The sequence below is a fragment of the Trematomus bernacchii genome, unplaced genomic scaffold (assembly GCF_902827165.1).
Source record: "Trematomus bernacchii unplaced genomic scaffold, fTreBer1.1, whole genome shotgun sequence".
Classification (NCBI taxonomy): Eukaryota; Metazoa; Chordata; class Actinopteri; order Perciformes; family Nototheniidae; genus Trematomus; species Trematomus bernacchii.
The window spans coordinates 1,500,626-1,521,674 of NW_022987723.1; the positions used below are offsets into that span (position 1 = coordinate 1,500,626).

Below are 21,049 nucleotides of genomic sequence, written 5' to 3' on the forward strand. Positions count from 1 at the left end.
CCTTCCACTCCCGAAGCCCAAGTCCTTTCTTCCCCTCGTCCCGTTCATCTACATCAGGCTGAAGATGGTGGTTATAATTGTGAATCTGTTACATTCACATGATTCAAGTTGTCAGTATTTGTGTTCATCAGTTCTGTTTTGCAATATTTGAAAATGCATTGATCAAATTTGATGTAAGAAACAGGCTTGTTTATCAAAGAGCATTTGCAAACGCACAAAACAGAACAATTGAGATACATTTACTGCAAATGACAGCTTACTATTTCGTAATTAAAATAAGTACCAAACACTTTTTGAAACTACTTATTTTTGTACTACTTAAAAATTGCATGGATAAGAAATTGTGCAACAATTCCTCGCTTGATTTGGTGCTGATCTGTGTCTCACTACCTTCTCATCATCATCATGTCCTCGTCTCACGGTCCTCCGTTCTCCTCCAAAATCCATCTACGTTTCGTTCTGTTTTCCTTTGCCCGTCTCTCATCTCTGTCCTTCCTCCCCCCCCCCCCCATTCTCCCTGTCTCCCTGCAGGAGTACAAGCGTAAGCAGGTGGAGGAGCAGCGCCAGGCAGAGCGGCTCCAGCGGCAGCTCCAGCAGGAGAGAGCCTACCTGGTGTCTCTGCAGCAGCAGCAGCAGCAGGAGGGACGGCAGGCCGAGAAGAAGCCGCTTTACCACTACAAAGACATCAGCAACCCCACCGACAAGCCTGCCTGGGCTAAGGAGGTAAGTCACAACATGCATGGTGTACAAAGACATGCATGCAGTTACATATGGGAGTTATCTTCCAAAATCATCCCTTTTCTACACTGAACAAAACTGAAATGTTGACTTTAATTAAATGCATTATGTTGACAAACTGTATTAGGTTAGTTGAAAGCAATAATATGCAGTTGAAATACAAAATGTTAGGTTGAACTTAATATTATTGCTTTCAACTAACCTAATACAGTTGTGTGAAATTGGTTGACATAATATATTTAATTAAAGTCAACAGTTCAGTTTTTTCAGTGTAGAAGGGACAAGTACCAGATCTTAATAAATATCTGCATGTGTTGGTGATGATCCCAGTAATCCCCCTATTTTATATAAAAACACCCAGTGGCCTTTTTGTGTTGTTAATATCTAATTCAGCAGGTCCTACTAGAAGCAGCAGCCTCCGTGGGAGACATCGCTTCATGAGTCTGAAGATATTTAAGAAGTGCTTTTATTCCCCATGTGAAGTCTCCTCTGTGTTTGTGTTGTGGCTTACCTTCCTCTGACTCTGACCCCCAGGTCCTGACGCAGCAGCAGCATGTTCAGGGTCACCTACCCCACTCCCAACTACGACAGCACCAGTCATTCAACCAACCGGCTTCATCCCCTGACTCTTGGCGCCAAAACAGAGCTCAGGCCCCTAGACGAACCCCGTCCCATGGTGCCCAGCCCCTCTCCTCCCATCCCCCCCATATCCATATCTCACTAGATGGAGAACCCCTAGATCCGGGGCTCAAGCAGGAGATAAGTCAGCAGGTCAGAGAGTTTAGGGCTCAGAAGCTCAGGGGCCGCAGCCCGGGGCGCAGCCGGGAGCAGAGCCAGGGTCCTGGCCAAGGGCCCAGTAAGGGACCTGGTAATAATCAAAGAGAGCTTTCCAGTCACGGGCCAGTCAGCCAGTCTAACCAAGTGCTCAACCCTTATGCTCTGGTGCCTAACAATCAGAATGAGAGGCCCAGAGACAGGCCTCTCTCTGCCCCCAATCATACAGACATCCAGGGGCTAATGCCGGACCCTAGGATCCCTCATCCTCAGTCCCCACCACACGTCCAGAGTCCCCAGTCTGGATCTATGTCTGCTCTCAAAGTGGTTAGTAGACATCCGCGCAGCAAGTCACACTCACCTTGCTGTAGAATAGATGTAGATATAGAATCAGAGTCTCAGGGAAGGTGGCTAAAAGAGAGTAGGCTAGCTCGCTGCCACACGAACCTCCTAGTGCCCCCGGACTGGGAGGTCTCACATGGCCAAACTGACCGCCTCTCTTGCTCCTTCCCTGACAACGCTCTCCAATCCGCCGTACAAAGGTGCAGGAATTCCTACTCACCTGCCTCCAATAGTCTTCTTCAAGTGCCTGGTGACAATCACTTACTTTCCCCTCCTTTGTATAGTGACAGAGAGGGAGGGAATAGGAGGCAGGGAGTAAGACCTTGCTCCTCCATGTCTGACCTTAACGTTTCTGCCCCAGCAGGCGTAATGAGACAGAACTTTTCTGAGATCAGACATATGGGTGTTCGCTCCGCTGAAGAGCTAACCTCTCCCACCGTTCCCGATTTGTGGCTGGGCCCCTCACCTCGCACCTCTCCACAAATCTCCCCCTCTTCCTCAGGCTCGTGGTCCGCCGGTACCTTTTCCCCTCAATTCTCCTGTGACACGCTTGTGTTCAACAATCCCCACACACCTTCTCCAACCTACAATGACCACCTCCTCATGCCCGACCAGAACTTCCATTTCTCCCTCTCAGCAACGTCTACCCCTCGCTGCTCCCCGTATGGCTCTCCCATTGGATCCCAGAACCAGATCCATCAGATCCATTGAGTGCTCGACCCTTGTCCAAAGCACACATGTATAGATACACACAAACACACACACACAAACACACACATACACACACACACATGTTTGTACTTCTATATTTGTGACTGAAATGAGGCCCAAATCTAGTTTCTAGTTTTCGTAACTTGTGTTAAGTACTGGTTGATACAACATGAAAGGGTTGATGCACATTTAGGTTGTGTCAGCTGATCTTTGGTGAACTCAAAATATACTTAAATCAACAAAAGCAATAATTGCAACTATTCCCAATTAAATATTTAAACATAAACTGTAGTGTAAACAAATTTGCTTGCCAAAAAATCGACTTCCTTGTCCCAAATGTAACCCTCAAATATATTCCTACATTTCAGAATATATCTCCACTAACAAAGTCATATAAGTCATCACAAAGATGCAAACACACATATGCATAATGTAAATACATACAAACACACAACATTACTGTTAAACATTTATCTCGACAATTTACATGTATTTTATAATAAATCTTGTACATTTTTTAATTACTGAAAATATTATCTTCTGGGACTGAGATCCATTGCGGAGTTGCTTATATCAGGGACAGTTTATCACCCTGTACCATAGGTAGCTTAGTTACCCAAGCCCCCCCCCTCCCCCTACACCCTTATAACCTGCTACCCCAAAAAGCACCATGGCCAACCCGCTCCATATTCTTGTTGATGTCATCGGGGGAAACCCACCCATCCAAACTTCTTTTTAGGTCAGTCAACCGGTCGATCTAATCCCGGCTTGGTGATGGGTGCTGGCCAATTGGTGGTGGGATCCTTCTAACAACCCTGGATCCTCAGAGGATGTCCTCCATCTGCTCTCCTTACTAATCTTTTTCTTTGTTCTTTCTTAGTTTTGATGCGACAGTGACCTCTATTAACATCCCCTAATGCTCTGTTTTAACCTCTTAGAAACCTTGCCATGGAAGAAAGAGCTTTTGGGTGGTAGGCTTAAGAGGAACCTCAAAAACGTGCCAGCACCACCCAAAAGGTTTTTCTTCCGGCAAGAGATCTTCTAGTAGCAAATCTTTTGAAGGTCAGTTGATGTTTATGCTAACATTGATCGCCTCCACAGCTTAAACCCGACCTGGATCACAGCAGTGCTTCTCCTCACTCACCAAATATTTCTTTTTCATTGGTTCTGTGTACTGAGCTGCTGTTTATCTACACTTCTTTCCTTCACCAGTAGTTGGCGTTCATCCCGAGTGAACAACTAACAACGTTTTTGAGATGATTTCTGACACCGAATACCATAGTTGCCTCACTGTAGTTGACTCGCTAGCAGGCAACTAACAAATATTTGACGAATGACACAATATTGCATAGTTGTTCTGACCTGGGTCATAATCTTGAATAATCCTACAAGATTATGGACTCGTGTGGAATTACAGAAAGCCTCCAAAGGGGATAGTTCTCATTGCATACGGAAGTTTAACTGGGGGCTATTGACTCTATGCCATGCTGAGCCACGACTCAACCGTCCACCAGCCGTTGAGTAGACTATGTTCAGAGAAGAAAAGTGTGATTTTTATCAGCCGGGAGCATTCCTCAGAGCCTTCTCTCACTGCACACCAGATAATCTGATAATCTGATTACACTGGCAACGGGAGCTTTCTGTCGTCCTCACTCACAGATATTTGGTGCTTGTTTGCATTGAAGCTCTGTGAAAAAAGTCACTGAAGCTCTTATGAACATAAAAATCAAACATGGTTTCATAGCTCCGCATGTACTCAAAACTATGATTTTTTTGTTTAAATGCGGTGTCTGCTTAAAAAGCTTTGGGATAATTCGGTACCTTTGCATACAGCAATCAGACACTCCTCAACTCAAGTCTGTGGGACATGTAGAAACGCAAACATAACAATTTAATGGCGGTTACATCGAATACAATCTTACCAGAGAATCTGTTGGATGATAAACAACCAAAACATTGCATGTAATGTTGGTGCCAACAACCTGCCAGACTTAAGACATTTGACAGTTTCCTTGGAAGTCTGGATTTGCTCCAAGTGTGTAATGATGCATAGTGAGGGCGTAAAAATAAAATATTTTAAATAAGTGGCAGTTGACAACAAAAACAGAGGTGTCCCACAGTGTGATGTTTAGATGTCTGTTTGGTTTGTAACCATGCATGGGGATGGGGGCAAATACCGACGGTGGTGATTGGTTGTTACCGTGTTCTTGGCTGTGAGTGACAGTGGTATGTGACCCGTCCCAGGTGGAGGAGCGATCTAAGCTGAACAGGCAGAGCTCCCCAGCGCTGCAGCCCAAAGTGGCCAACCGCATCTCCGACCCCTCCCTCCCTCCCCGCTCCGAGTCCTTCAGCAGCGGGGGCATGCAGCCCGCCCGCACCCCACCCATCCCCCGCTCCATTGAACCACAGGTGTGTGTGTACACGTGCATAAGCGTGCGAATGCTCGGTGTGTCATAAATAATCACAAATCTTTTCACTCCTTGTTAACATTTAAAGGTCCAAGCCTCCTTATAAATCTTTCACCACTCCCTCCTTTCTGACTTTCGTTTTTGTTCTATTTTTATTAATCTCATTTTATTTTCTACCATTTATGCCGTAACATTTTATTTTTTCACCTTTTCTCCCATCTGACACAATCCCTTCATGCCTCCTTCTGTCTTTCTCATCTTACAGATGGCCCACCTGGTCCCAGTGAAGACCCACTCCGGGTCCATGTCCGGTTCTCAGTCTCTGCAGGATCAGACGGGCTCAGCTCTGAGTGAAGGGGTCAGCGTGTCTGGCTCCCCCAGGCCCGAGATGCCCCGCCAGAACTCGGACCCCACCTCTGACACCCCGGGACCCCCGCAGCGCATCGCAGGCCGGGAGGACCGGGACAGAGACCGGGACAGGGATCGGGACAGGACCGCCTGGCTGAGAGAGGAGGACATGCCACCCAAGGTCAGAGAATCACATTCAGAAAGAAGACACTATTTCTGTGTTAAAGGTCACCTATTATGCACAATCCACCTTTTGAAGTCTTTTCTACATCAACATGTGTCCCCTCTTCTTCATGTCTCTTCTACATCAACATTTGTCCCCTCTGTGGAAAGACATTCTGAACGTTTCAGGAAAAAAGATTCTCTCTCTTTTTGTCCTGATCCATTTATATAAAAACCTGTCTGAAAATGAGCTGATCAGATTTTGGCCACTTTATGATGTCATAACGATTTTTTGGCTTGAGTAACCATTAGCCAATCAGCAACCAAGGTAACCCCCCCCCTCCCCCCCCCCCCCCCCCCCACCTTATCACCTGAATCTCCTCCTAGAGCACCATTGTGTTCTTTTTAACCAAATATCTCTCAGAGGGGCGTGGGGAGGGGCTCCTTATTTTCATCTAAAGTAACAGACAGAGAATCAGCTCTTTTGAAACCGGGCTGAAACAGAGGGGATTATGGGATGCTGCAATGATCTGTTTGGTGTTTGGAGACAAACACTTCAGAGACATGTTTTGTATATATCTGAGACCTATAATATATTGATGAAAAACAGTATAATAGGGGACCTTTAATATTATTATATTAGTCTGTTTATGGATTTATTTTAGTTTAAGCAAAAGCATCAAGAAAAGCACAAACTTCATCCTGCAAGTAATATTTTCTTACATTTGGATTATTCCTTATTCGTTTGGTTAGGTTTCAGTTACCTCATTAAGTGAGGAAACTGAACTGATGTTGCAACCACAGGAAATGGCACAGTTTTGTAAGATTTAACAAGAACATACAAGCATGGGAAAAACAAGGGAAGGGATATGCTTTACATGCAGAGCACAGCCTTTAGTGTAATTAGACTGTGTTGGCATTGTTAACTAGGGCAGGTGTCGATCAACATTACTGCATCTGTTTCACCACATTTATGAATTATGTCAGTAACAAAAAAAGGTCTGGTCACAACCTTTGGACTTCTTGCTAGGCGATTATAAGCCAAGCCGTATCAGCAATAGTGACCTTCTATATATTTGTGTCCAGGTCCCTCAGAGGACCACTTCCATCTCCCCAGCCTTGGTCAGGAAGCACTCCCCCAATGGAGGAGGAGTAGGTCTGGGCCCTCGCACAGGCTCCCAACTCATAAGGGCCAGGTAAAGCTCATATTAGCACATTTTCCACCTGTAAACTAAAATCTGAAGTAACCCTTATAGTCCGCATCATCCTTTAACCTACATGTCAAAACACAGGATGTGCTTTATATAACTTTAATGCTGTATCTGGTCAAAAGATGTGTAATTTCTTTGTGGAAGCTATTCATCATACTGTTTGAATTCAGTTTTTTCACTGTAGGAATTATCTAACGTTTATAAACACACGGTAATGCTACATGGCATGCTATGCTGGATCATAATAAAGAACTGAAATGAGTGAAACGTTTTTTATTTCCTCTTTCAGTAACCCAGACCTGCGGCGCTCAGAGCTCTCTCTGGACGCCATGCTGCAAAGAACATCCTCCAACTCCTCATCGTCTTCCTCCCCTTCATCTCAAGGAGGCTCAGCCGAGAGGAGAGGTACAAAAACTCACACAGACACTCACGATTATACCGTTGTTATGCACCCACACTGACAAGCTTGCACGCAAACAATTAAAAGCCTGTGTGTGTACTTGTTTACATGCAAATGCGAACACAGACACACACTCGCACTCGCAGGGCTTCGGCGAGTTTCAGAGGCTATCAGCGGGACAGTGTCAGCTGCAGTTCTGCTCTGATCAACCTGTCTGATGTGCCCTGTTACTCCCAGCCTCCGGAGAGATAGAAGAGAGGAAATGAGAGAGGCAGATAGAGAGAAGCCTTCACGGATGTGTCAAACAACAGGCCAGAGGGATATCTAAGATATGCATGGATATCCCCTTGACAAACACATGGCAGAGGGAGAGGTTGGAGTATGGAAGCATCAGCTTTCTTTCATGTTTGCTGGATGTTATAATGGGGTTCACAGTAAAAATGGCAGAAATGTAAAAAATTAGACCAGTAGTAATCGGAATAGGGTGAGAAAAATACAAAATAGTTCAGAAAAATGATTTGCGTGACCACACCTTTTCACAATATGAATGAGTAGGTAGGAAAATATGATTAAGTGATATCTCTCATAATTTGAATTAACATGTTTCCAGATTCTGATCAAGCTAATTGATCCACAGTATGTAGGTAAAATGTGTAATTTATTTCCTGCGATGATAGGTCAAGCCAAGCCAGAAGGATCCCCACCGGGAGCCAATCAGGAGGCAAAGCCCAAACAGGAGGAGGGCCGTGAATCAGCCAGACCCAGCAGACCTGCAGTGAGTATCACACACACACACACACACACACACACACACACACACACACACACACACACACACACACACACACACACACACACACACACACACACACACACACACACACACACACTATCTTTCTGTCACAGCAGTCTCCTCCCTGGGAATCTTCTTGAGGCTTCTTCTCCTTTTTTCTACATTCATCTGGTTCTTCTTTTCTCTGCCTCCCTCTCTTTTATTCTTCAGAGCTATAAGAAAGCCATAGATGAGGTTAGTGACACTCGAGTCCCCCTTTCTTTTATCCCAGTATTCCTTTGCCTCGATCTTCAGAGCCCTTCTTTTCCCCCCTTGGCATGGTGGAGTTAGTTGGTTTCACAAGAAGATGACGTTTGTTTCTTTTAAGTAAAAAAATATCAGAGTGTAAAGGCGGCGGCAGTGCATGTGTGCTTCTTCACACATACCTCAGAGAGTGTATGTGGACGCTCGCTTGTGCCAGTTTGAGTGATGCAGTGTTTCCCACAGAATTTGATAATACATGCGAGTTCATGGCTACTGTAGACAACGTTCTTGTTGCTCTGTGTTGCGTTGTTAATGAGTGAGACACACCGGAGTTGAGGATCTGTGGGGTTTATTCTCCCAAAATTATAATTTACAATTTACAATTTAGGCATTTAGCAGACGCCTTATTCCAAAGCGACTGACAATGACCAATTACAGGGACATTCTCCCTGGAGTAACTGAGGGCTAAGTGCCTTACTCAAGGGCACACTAGTAGTGGTGTTCCAGGCGGGATTTGAACTCGCAACCTTCCGATCATCAGCCCACCTCACTATCCATTAGAAAAAAAAGAATAATAATAATAATCTTTTATGAGATCCATTTGTGGCGGACGATATTTAATTGTGGCGGCCCGCCACAAATAAATCATTGTATGGGAAACACTGGTGTATGCATGTGTGTGTTGGGTGTGTGAAAGGGTGTGTGTTACCTGAACTGCCAAGCACCTGATTTCTCTGAATCTGTTTTCCTGTTTTTCCTGATGTCACGGGCACTGATCAGGAGGAGCTGGTAAGCCCGCCGTGTATGACGGTTCTCCCTCCCCCCCCATCTGCATGATTTGGACTGATCCATTGGGCTGGCTTGAATGGGGAGTTACGGGAGGGGAGAAACCACAGGCCAGTTGGCATGGGGTTGATTGATAGCGCGGGGGTGTGGATTAATGCTACAATCCAGTACAACATCAATCCTGATTATCTGTCTCTCTCTCCTCTTATGACCCGTCTTCACATGGTTGATGCTTGTGAGCGAACAAAAGTGCTGATATGTAAACACTTCCTATGTCACAAATGAATGTGTCACTTGGCTAAGCTTTAAGTGTTTCTCAGATAAGCATTGTTTGTTCCTGTTTACAAACCGGGTGTTTGTGTGACAACAAATCAGTGTCCTCTCGTCACCATGCCCCTCTCTGCTGCCCTCGTGCTTGTATATGATTTGGTCTCCTTCTCCTCAGGATCTGTGATACAGAGCTGATGAACTAACTATCTCTTACTCCTCTTGTATTCTGTTCATCTCTACAGGACCTTAGTGCACTGGCTAAGGAGCTCAGAGAACTGAGGGTGGAGGAGGGCAGCAGACCTCCAGTCAAGGTACGACTTATACATGTACAGGTGTGATGGAAGGGTTTTCATCTTTTCATTTTTATTCACCGCATTTTCTTCATTTCTAAACAGTTTTCTGTCTGTACTCCTCGCGTTCTAAAAAAGGTGACGGACTACTCGTCCTCTAGTGACGATTCGGACAGCAGCGATGACGACGGGCAGACAGTGGGGCATGATGGGACGGTTGCTGTTAGCGACATCCCCCGCATCATGTAAGTTGTCCCCTCTGTTTTTGTTTTTCCCTCCCTCTGTTCTCTTTTCCTCCAAGCTCGGCTTGTCAGTATTCATTTGTGTAGAGATAAGCAAGTATTTGGTATATACACCATGCCAGCAGCTTGTCACTACAGTTTTAATAAGTGTGTGTGTGTATGTGTGTGTGTGTGTTGTGTGTTACAGGCCAACAGTGCAGAGCAGCAGTGAGTCGTATGGAGGGCTGACAGAAGACTCTCTGGGAGATGCCTATAATAGCTCCAAGGACAGCACTCTGGTGATGAGAGAGGTGATGAATGATTACACACACACACACACACACACACACAGGCATACACACACAGGGATCTAAAGAGAAGGGGATGAAAATAAACAGAGAAAAACTGTTTTTGTTCATCCAAACGGAGCTGATTTTGCTTCTTCGTCACCACTTTGACTGCTTGAACTTCTTTTAGTCGCCGCTCTCAACGTAATATCTGCTCTTTCCTTTGTTTCTCATATTTTTTTCTCTCCTTTCATTTTGTCTTTAAGGCGGAGGAGAGAAGGAGAGGTGGTCACACTGAGAGCAATGGGTTCGGTAATCACGGTAACCATGGTAACCTCCCTGACCTGGTGCAACAGAGCAACTCTCCCTCAGCCACGCCCACCTCCGCCCTGCAAGAACTGGGAGACATGGCTGAGGTCAGACACACACACACACACACACACACACACACACACACACACACACACACACACACACACACACACACTCATTCATGAATAAAAGATAAACTTCAATTCATATCATTAGTCTTAACATTTATGAATTAAATAATAAAAAGAGTATAACTAACTGTTCGTATTTTATATTTGGAATTGGACAAATCCAGCACTTAAGTCAGATAAATGCCCTTAATTTCACATAAAAACGTTTAAGCAATAAAAGGAGGTATTATGATCTTCAAATAAATGAAAGAAGCCCTGAGTAATGTGTTAATGTAGGCTGCTGCTATATAATGACTTACTGTTTTCTGTCACACAGTTTGGTCTGGGCGGGTCCAAATCGTCCTTCACCCCATTTGTTGATCCACGTGTCTATCAGACCTCCCCAGGTGAAAATGATGATGAAAACTCAACAGAAGGTAAGCACAGCAAAGCAAAGGAAAGCTTAAGCCACATGTTAACATATTCCACAAATCTAATCAGTTAAACCTTTTTTACATTTGTTCAACTTTCTCTTCTTCTGTTTTATCTCAGACATGTTTTCTAGCGAGCTGCTGAAGCAGGAGCAGGCCAGACTAAACGAAGCCAGAAAGATCTCTGTGGTCAACGTCAACCCCACCAACATCAGACCCCACAGTGACACCCCAGAGATCCGCAAATACAAGAAGCGCTTCAACTCCGAGATCCTGTGTGCTGCACTCTGGGGTAGGAGGGGGCATCCTTCAACTTTTATTAAACAAAAAACTTGTCCCAACATCTTCGTGTCTGACTCGTATGTGTGTATGTGTGTGTGTGTGTGTGTGTGTGTGTGTGTTCAGGTGTGAATCTGCTGGTGGGGACAGAGAACGGTCTTATGCTGCTTGACCGAAGTGGACAGGGAAAAGTGTACAACCTCATCACCAGGCGCCGCTTCCTGCAGATGGATGTGCTGGAGGGGCTCAATGTGCTGGTCACCATATCTGGTAGGTCTGACACACACACACACACACACACACACACACACACACACACACACACACACACACACACACACACACACACACACACACACACACACACACACACACACACACACACACACACACACACACACACACACACACACACACACACACACAGTGGATGCACATATGCAAGTGTATCCTCATACACACACCCGAATTCTTCTCCAATGTATCTGAGCGAAGATTGCTCATATCATATCAGATTTGTAATATGCATATACATTTTAGGAAGGTTGTGACGATATGTATGACAAGTATTGGAGTTTGGTTAAGTAGCCTCATTGCATCATATGTGTTTAAGACATTGATGGTTTGTTAATAATTCAATATTGTGAGAATTGTGCTTCTTCCATTCACTCACAACGGCCTGGTAATCTGCCATTGTGTGCAGTTTGCACGCTAATATTTTCCTAATATATTTGAGGTTTTAAGGACTTCATTCCTCTAAAGTTGATCTCATTTCTCTTCCTCATTTTGTCCTCCCCTCTCAGGGAAGAAGAACAAGTTGCGTGTCTACTACCTGTCCTGGCTGAGGAACAGAATACTACACAACGACCCTGAAGTAGAAAAGAAGCAGGGCTGGATTACAGTGGGGGAACTGGAGGGCTGTGTGCATTATAAAGTTGGTAAGGATCTGTGTTACTGTGTGTATATCGTGAATGAATATATAAATAGAATTAGGCATGCTAAGGCTGATTTAAGTCTTACGTGGCCTGAGCTTAAATGTTCTTTAGTATTGAAACAATCCCTAACCAGCTAAGAAATTCTCAAAATGGAAGGAGAATGAGTAAATATTTTATATTCTGCCACAGATGCAGCTACAGAAGTCACACAAATAAGCAAACCAAGTTGTGGCGTTCTTACTGAATGCAGTAAACGTTGGTATACAGTAGCTTTGAAAATAGTTTGTAATTGTTTAACTCCAATATCTCTACAAGTCACTCAGATCTGGAGCCAATTAAATCACGTCTAGCAGCTAAGCTAGTTTGCTTTACAGCCCAAAGATATGGACTTTTTTATTTGTATATCAACTGGAATTAAGTTACGGTTATACCAACCACAGGTCTTTCCATGGCGCTCATATTATTCCCAAAGTAGAAAAGTTCAGCTGTTCATGTTGGCCTCTGATTAACTCTATATGTTGTTTCCAGTCAAATATGAGAGGATTAAGTTCCTGGTGATTGCTCAGAAGAACGCTGTGGAAATCTATGCCTGGGCTCCTAAACCCTACCACAAGTTCATGGCCTTTAAGGTACAACAATGCACATTATACACATGTAGAGAATGCAGAATGAATATATTGCATGACTACAGGCACGGCATCTCACAATTTCCTCTCCTTTTTCTCCCTGCCGCCATTTTAGTCATTCACTGAACTGCAGCACCGTCCCCAGCTGGTCGACCTGACGGTGGAGGAAGGTCAGAGGTTGAAGGTCATCTATGGTTCCAGTGTGGGCTTCCATGTCATCGACGTGGACTCGGGCAACCCTTACGACATCTACATCCCCTCACATGTAAGAACAAGACTGTGCTTATAAATGTCTGTAAATCTTCAATAACACGTTTCTCTCACGTCCAATGAATTTGAATGAAGAACAACACACATGATGTAAGGCAGGGGTGTCAAACTCAATTTTTGCACGGGCCACATTTGCATAAAGGTTGCACTCAAAGGGCCGGTTGTACTATTACATTATTGCCTCTGAATTGGATTATTATCGGATAGGATAATAACTTAGTAATTAACTACGTCTGAAAGCAGAAGTCCAGGGCAAATAATTGCAAGTCTCTTCAGTGCGCATGTCACAAAACGAGATGCATTGTGGGACATGTAGTTTATGGGCAACCTGCTTCTGTAAAGTGGCATGTAACCGTATAATAAACGTATTATATTCTTTGCAAGCTCTTGGCCTTGAGTTTGAGACCCCTGATGTATACGGCAAAGGAGAGCAGGATTTATTTTCTCTCCTTCCTAAAATATGACCTGCTTATCCAAGGTCAGCCATGACTCACACGCTGTCTCATGAAGATTGGCTTCCACATATACAATGTATTTTTCTTGACAAATCACCTCTTTGATTGATCTGCCGTCATGCAAGTAAAAGATTGATGGCTGTTTTTGCTAAATACGGTGCATTTGGCTCCGACGGTACACAGTATGAAGCTGAAATGACTGAATAACTAGAAATGTAGTAAGTGGTAGCTGCTACAACATTTCCTGTTGCAACAAAGTCCTCCAAAGAGCATTCATGTGAAGTAGTGAGCGTGTTCTTTCAGCATACCTCTTCCCTTAGCAGCGTGCAGTCAGATATCAATTCTAGTCGTCACTCAATCACTCATGGGAGCTACATACACCATCAGTAGTTGTCCATGTGCGTGCTTGAATGCAAATCAGTTTTGGTACTTGCATGCAGATTACTTCGTTCCCGGGTTGCTTTACTAATCGTATGCTTTTAACCAAATGAAATCTAAACACAGTTAGGCTACATTTTTTATTTGGTGGCAAGATTTCAGTACATTTACCGCACCAAATACAGATATGAAGACACGCAATTGAAGTCAATTGAGTTCATGCTTTACAGTGATTGCACAACAAGCCTTTTCATTAGAGCATTCCTCTTGAAGTGATTGTCTTTCACAATTGTTGCCTTTCATCTTCCTCTCTCTCTCCTTCCCTGCCAACTTCTCCTTTCTACAGTGTGCCAAACAGATGAAGGTGACATCCTGCCATCCACCCTTTAGACTAGATCAATAGATCTTTAGTAAAAAAAAAAACCGTAGTGGATGCACAGGAGTGCTACATGTGTCTGTGCAGTACAGTTTATTAGAGTAGTGATTAATGGATAATTTAGCTAGAAACAGGTTGCATGAATAAATTCATCTTACCCACAGGAGACTTCACAAGCTAATGAAAAGATGTTAAGTGCTACAAGATAAATGTTTGGTCATGCTGGAACCACAACACAAAATTGAAGTATTAAAAACACAATTCCAAATATTTATTAATAAAATTAGTATTTCTGTAATTACATTTTTAAATGTGTGTGGTGTGCGGTCATATGTTTATCACAAGTTGACAATATTCTAAAAGCTTTTCTTGACACTCATCAGCCAACAAAACCATAGTATGATGTGGTGTGTCGTTCCAATTTGCATTTTGTGTAAATGCAGTTTCTTGTGGGTTTAGAGGAGTTTTTTCATCACCTTGTCAGTCTTTCATTTAACCTTTTGTGAGCCGTCTGTTTGGGTAAAGTGCACAGATTCGAGCCATGTCTGTGTTTGTTATTGATCCCAACTCTTCTGATGTTATTCTTGTTAAAGGTGGGGTATGTCATTTATTTCAGAAACACTTTTTGTTATATTCCATGGCATGCTCTTAACATCCCGATAGCAATGAATATATTAAATGCTTTGACAATAAATACATACAAAAATGTCATCTGTGGAAGCCGTGGCGCTGTAAAAAGCACGACCAATCATCTGAGCCGGCCCGGCTAAAATAACTGGATGGCCTACCTGCCTGTCAGCCTTCCATCTGTGCACAAACTTATCTCGTGCCCTCATTGGTCATGTGCGCGTTCGTGTGTGTTGGAGGAGGGGCTCTGTAAGGAAGTGACAGATTTTTTCCGGTTGTGTATTTTCAAATTCTAGCGCACTCGAGCTGGTTTCTCCAAAATTACATACCCCACCTTTAATAATGCTAACATAAAAATGCTATATTGTGTCGGTCCAAAAAAAAAATCCAAACAGCCTGCCAAATCTGTTGCATTAAATGCCCATCAGGAAACAGCTGTAACATTTTAATCCACTGTAGATTATGATTACATTTGACAGATTATATTAAAGCCTATGAACTGTTTGCTGTGTGTGTCTGCAACAGATCCAGAGCCAGGTGACGCCCCATTCCATCGTGGTGCTCCCAAAGACCGATGGGATGGAGATGCTGCTGTGTTACGAGGACGAAGGCGTCTACGTCAACACCTACGGGCGAATCACCAAGGACGTGGTGCTACAGTGGGGAGAGATGCCCACCTCTGTTGGTACGTCTCACATCATACCATTTTAATGTCTGTTTAGGTGATTCAAATAGATTTCTATCATCACTGGAGTCTTTAAAACATCATAGAGAAACACCCGGTTCGAAGATATAAATAAAAAATGACTTAGAGGCTTAAATAACTTTATTGATGTATGCTAGTACCCACTTCAGTGCCGTGTGTTGAAATGCAGATCAGAAGTATGTGAACAATCTGAGAACTGAGCTTATGCGGGTTTATTTAAGGTTTAATTGCATTCAAAAATCAGTTCATAACATCTGTGTTCACAGGAAGGCTTCAAGAGAAGGAAGAAGAAAGATGCATTGGGGTGGGGGGGGGCAAGGGTAACAAATTCAGAAGGATGGAAAATGGATATAGATTATCAAAAGTAAATGTAAAACGCATAGTCACAAGGGAAAGAAAGAAAGAGGGGGAAACCAAGAGATTAAAAGTCCAACAAAGACATGTGTAACTGCATATCCTTCAGTAGGGAAGTGCTTTACTGCCCTCATGTGGCACACAGTGGTGTAACACTTTAAAGCTACTATGATTTAGGACTGAGTCCAGATTTTACATTATGCTTTTGGATGTTCTAATGGTATTTCTACATCATTTCATTTTGACCTGAATAATAAAGATTTTTTTCACTGATGAGTCTTTTGTGTTTTCTCTTTTCCAGCCTATATCCACTCTAATCAGATTATGGGCTGGGGGGAGAAAGCCATAGAGATCCGCTCTGTGGAGACAGGTCATCTGGACGGAGTCTTTATGCACAAGAGAGCCCAGAGACTCAAATTCCTGTGTGAGCGGAACGACAAGGTGAATAAAACACACTCTTTGATTCTCAGTTATTCTTATCCGGTGATTCTCAGTTATTCTTATCCGGTGTTTTGATTGATCATTGAAACACTGATTGTGAACATGAAGTTGGTTCTTTGAGCCTTTTTAAGATTAAAACGGCTCAAAGAACCAAAAAGAAAGTTTTAGTGCTATGCCAGGTACATTTTCAAGTCCAAATTAGGCAGCAGGTAATATCCATTTCATTTGTATGGGTAGATCCTCGATACAACTCAAGTCTAATAATATATTTTCCTTCGTCTTGATTTGCACTTATGTGTGAGAAATATAGAAACAACACACAGACATGTGCATTGTCAAAAGTCTTTACCATGCGTGGAATATAATCATGTTATGTATCATTTAAAGGTCCCATGTCATGATTTTCCAGTCATTACCCGTCCCCTTGTGTGTTATGTAGGTTTTTCTGCATGTAAACGGTCTGCAAAGTCACAAACCCTCAAAGTACACCCTGTAGCGAGTAAAACTCTAACACAGAAAAGACCTGTCTATGCTGCCCCAGAACGCCTCGTTGGAGATTTCTCTTTTTCTTCCTGGGTACAGTGACGTGCCCATAACCAAATGGACCCATTGGTCCAAATGGACCAATCCGCGGAGCCGTTACGTTAAGTCCGTGGATTGGTCCAAATTGACCAATCCACGGACTTCCTCACATGGAGCTGCAGCTCCGCCGATTTCTCCTCCTTGAGATGGCGGGACGCGGCGAGGCTGTGAGTCGGCGTGTGAGCACACACACAAACTCCCAGCCAGGCTGCGGGTGTGTGTGTGTGTGTGTGTGTGTGTGTGTTCGGTCTGGGTTTCGCTGTGTCTTGCTGTCTTGCAGACGGCCACTGGGCTCATAGGGAGGGGGGGGGGGCAGGAGCTCCAACAAGCCGTGTAGGACAGAGAGTGAATACACATACTATACAGAGATGCTGTATGAGAAACCAATGCAATTTTGGAACATTGCACAATATAAATCTATTTTAGTAGACCTCAACAATGGAATTATGATCAGTAGAAATGGCCATGACATGGGACCTTTAAACATTCATTGTAATCCTGGTAGCATTGTTTTATTACATTCGTGAGCTCGATGCAACATCATTTCAGTCTGCTGCTTGAAGTAGTCAAAACGTGTTTGGTATATTTTGCGTATGTAATGTTAAACAGTCCGAACGAACCACAAAGCAAGCTTTTAATGCTATGTCAGGTAGAAAATGTTCAAGTCCAAATAAGGTAGCAGGTAATATACATTGGTTAGATCCTAGATAGAACTAAGTATTTCCAAATGTGAGCAGATTTGCAAAAGGAAACAAAAACAAATACAGTATACATGCTGTATATTGCTTACCCCCAGTTTGTAAAATCTGACAACTATGTTAGACTTAATTCACAGTAAATTACATAATTTACTTAAAAAAATACCTTTCCAGAGAAGCATATTATTTGCTCTTTGTAGATATGGAAATGCTTATATTAAGAATTATTTTCAGTTTTTAATATGATCTTTCTCTCTGCAGGTATTCTTCGCATCGGTGCGTTCGGGAGGTAGCAGCCAAGTCTTCTTCATGACCCTCAACAGAAACACCATGATGAATTGGTGATGCTCCCCCCCCCCCCCCCCCCCCCCATCCACTCTGCCTCACTCTCCCATTGGCCTGCCCGGCGACTACCAGTTGTCCCACGGCACATCTCACAAAAAAAAAAAAACAGACTGACCGAGAGGCCACAGTGAACTCTTTTAACACTGAAGTGACTAGAATCGCTTAGAGAAAAAAAAAGTAATCGTAGAGAAAAAACAACAGAGACATGTTCTAAATGAAGAGACATGTTACCCTAGATTATTTTGGGTTATGCAGAAGCCATCGTTACTCAACTGACTGGCAAACTGGTGCCACTGACTCTCCAAATATCCTCTGTCTGTGTCTGTAACTCTTCCATGTGTGTCTGTGTCTTTTCTCCAAACAAACCTCTTCATTACAGCAGCTGGAGAAATACACCATCCGTGTCTCCTCTTCCTCCCTTCGTCCCCGCAATCGATTTAGTCCTCACTTTTTGAGTCCTTTTGACACCCATGTCCTTCATTTTCCACACTTCCTATCTGCCATGTGTGGGCTCATTCCTGGAGATCTTACACCTCAGAGGTCGGGGGAATAGATGAATAGGATTTAATATAAATTCAAATATAGTGAATATGACAGTTTGTGCAGTGAGGGCAGCTGAGGGATGACAAATCTACTCTGGATGTTAGCGGTGAAAAGCAGACAGCATGATTGATTTTCTTACTCCTTTGTCACTCCCCTCCGCCTCCTCTTCTTCCTCCTCTCGCCGTCTTTTCAGGCCATGAGTAAACTGAATTGTAATTTAGTGTCCGATCGCATCTCGCTGATAGAGATGCGGTGAGACAATCTGCTGTCATAGGCGGGTGGTCACAGTATGCAAAGATGATGTCCGTGTCCCTTTAAAAAGAAATCACCGGTCCATCCTGTTTTACGATTTCCTTCTTCCTGTCACCCCCCCATCTCCATCAATGTCATCCCCCCCTAGTTTCACAATTTCGTCCTTTAAACTCTGAAGGTGCTGCATCAAAAATACTGTAATATGAAATGAACAATGATAGCGTCATTCTGTTCATTCTTTTTATTTCAGTTCTTTTTCTTTTTCTGTGGCTAAGTCAGTCAGTTTTTGAAGTGTGATCAAATGTATAGCACATCCGTGTTTCTGAAATCAGGAGTGTATGTTGGTGTGTGTTTGTGAGTGCGTGCATAAATGTATGTGTGTGTGTTTGACTTGATGTTGAAACGAGTCCCATTAAAATCAAGGTTGGATATTGACATCAATGGCCAGAAAAAGAGTCATAAATTCAGTCTCTGTACGTGAACCTTTACCTGAAGGCGTTTAAAGCAACATTGAGTGTGTTTACAAGCAGATTTATGATATTATCTTAGTATGACGTTCATGAGGGAGTGTCTGAACACCAAGCATTTAAAGATAGGCACTATTAGTGAGTGTTTTTCTGTTTCCTTTAACACAGTAGTGTTTTGGCTACTCACAAACACAGCCATGCTGCTGTAGGGAATATGAAGATGCTTATCCTGAATACAACCTCATCAGGATATGAGCAACAATCCCCAGTACTGTGTGCATGTGAAAGTTCTAATTGTTGAAAGCTGTGGTGTCCTTTTGAATCATGCTCTTCCCTGATTGGTTCTTCTGATTTTGGCTCCTACCTGTTTGTACAGTGCCTAGCATGATGTAAGCAAAACAAAAAATGGAGGCCAAAAGATTATCGCTTGAGTTATAATTAATAATTGTATTGCCTTTACAGTTCATTTACACTGGGTTTTTGTGTGTTATTGGCTAACCTTAACACGTTACTGATGGTATGTGTCTCTTCTAAAGGAGATGTTAACACATTTAAGACTTAATTTATTCTTTGAAAGGAGTAACTGCATATGGTACGATAAAAACATGTCATTTCTGAATACTAAGTGTAGCTCAATCATTTATGCATACTGTATTAGATTTATAACACTATTGAGGGCCGACTCTATAGAGGTATCCCTCTATATTGGAGAAAAGTACCTGCTTACTCCTTAAAAAACGTAAAGTGACACAAAAATTATACTCATTCCCCAATGATGATCATTTAAATCAAGTTATTTTCTGTTAATAATTTTAAAATGAAGCTATATTTTCAAAGACTTTTACATATCCACACGGTAGCTGTTCCTGTGCAGCTGCAAGTTAGGTTCACCAAACTGTGTTATGGGTAGCAGGCTAACATTTTAGCAATAAAGAGCCGAGCTGAACAAAACCATGTCTTCCCTGTGTGTGTGCACGCATGCATCTGTGTGTATGATTAAAAAGCAAGCGTGAATGGGGCATATTAACTGTGTTTGTCCATCACAGAATTCACTCTTCCCATTGGAAAAGGCTGACTGTCAGTACACTGAGGACTCTCCTTTCAAAGATGAAACCACTGTATTCTTCGTTCTGTGTTATTTCTTGTTTTCTTTGTTTTGAAAGAGCATTACTAATGTCCTGTTTTGGGATTTATTTGTTTTGTAAAAGAGATGCTGTATGAGAGAAATAAATTAAACTAGAGCATTATGTTTACGCAGTTGTATTTTTGTTTGGATGTGTTTTGCAACCGTGTGCTCCTTTTTATCAGCTTCGGCCCTCAGACTTTGTCCATCCCTCAAGTATATCATTAACAGCAGGTCTGTGTGTGTGGGGGAGAGAAAAGAGTGTCCAAATGTCAATATTTCTAGCAAATGTGCTATTTGGCAGTCATTTTGCACTCCATTATCATTTGCAATATACATTATTATTATTATTATTGTCCATCATTTACCAGTATGCAACACCACAAAGCCTGAAACCAGTGTTTTCCAAAAATAGAATCCAGATGGTCTCACTGTTTGGTCACTTTCACTCTAATTGTATTGCTTCCTTGCAATAATAATATGTGTGTTTGTGTATGGAAGATGATTTTTTTGTGTGGGACTTATTTCAGCACTTTAGTGTGTGTATCTATACTGTATGTGTGCACGCATGTGTTGGTCGATTAGAGAGTGGACACAGCGTGCAGCTTTCATTGATCATTACCAGCCTGGCTGACACTCTGGCTGACACTCTGGACCCATCATGGAGACGGGAAAGGTAAGATGATTCTTGGCAAAAGCACTCTTTACATGTATTCCATAAAATGCATATATATTCTTCCTATTCATTTGAAATC

At 42.9% G+C, this 21,049-nt stretch overlaps 1 protein-coding gene across 5 annotated transcripts in view; it reads left to right on the top strand.

Annotated features, from left to right (window-relative positions):
* The window catches only part of tnika (TRAF2 and NCK interacting kinase a), a 69,421-nt gene extending 48,997 nt beyond the window's left edge, over positions 1-20,424 (top strand). Inside the window, exons 14-35 of one of the 5 annotated variants that reach the window (XM_034144445.1) lie at positions 532-723; positions 1,273-1,839; positions 4,810-4,974; positions 5,239-5,502; positions 6,570-6,679; positions 6,984-7,099; positions 7,772-7,869; positions 8,098-8,121; positions 8,911-8,919; positions 9,429-9,497; positions 9,615-9,721; positions 9,906-10,008; positions 10,251-10,400; positions 10,744-10,843; positions 10,959-11,129; positions 11,243-11,386; positions 11,920-12,054; positions 12,580-12,680; positions 12,793-12,942; positions 15,309-15,468; positions 16,145-16,284; positions 17,826-20,424. In XM_034144445.1, coding sequence (XP_034000336.1) covers positions 532-723; positions 1,273-1,839; positions 4,810-4,974; positions 5,239-5,502; positions 6,570-6,679; positions 6,984-7,099; positions 7,772-7,869; positions 8,098-8,121; positions 8,911-8,919; positions 9,429-9,497; positions 9,615-9,721; positions 9,906-10,008; positions 10,251-10,400; positions 10,744-10,843; positions 10,959-11,129; positions 11,243-11,386; positions 11,920-12,054; positions 12,580-12,680; positions 12,793-12,942; positions 15,309-15,468; positions 16,145-16,284; positions 17,826-17,909 — 3,159 coding nt within the window. In that variant the 3' untranslated portion in view covers positions 17,910-20,424. The remainder of the gene's footprint in view (positions 1-531; positions 724-1,272; positions 1,840-4,809; positions 4,975-5,238; positions 5,503-6,569; positions 6,680-6,983; positions 7,100-7,771; positions 7,870-8,097; positions 8,122-8,910; positions 8,920-9,428; positions 9,498-9,614; positions 9,722-9,905; positions 10,009-10,250; positions 10,401-10,743; positions 10,844-10,958; positions 11,130-11,242; positions 11,387-11,919; positions 12,055-12,579; positions 12,681-12,792; positions 12,943-15,308; positions 15,469-16,144; positions 16,285-17,825) is intronic. The other 4 variants (XM_034144441.1, XM_034144442.1, XM_034144443.1 and 1 more) reach the window with 4 other exon arrangements.
* The last annotated feature ends 625 nt before the right edge of the window (positions 20,425-21,049 follow it).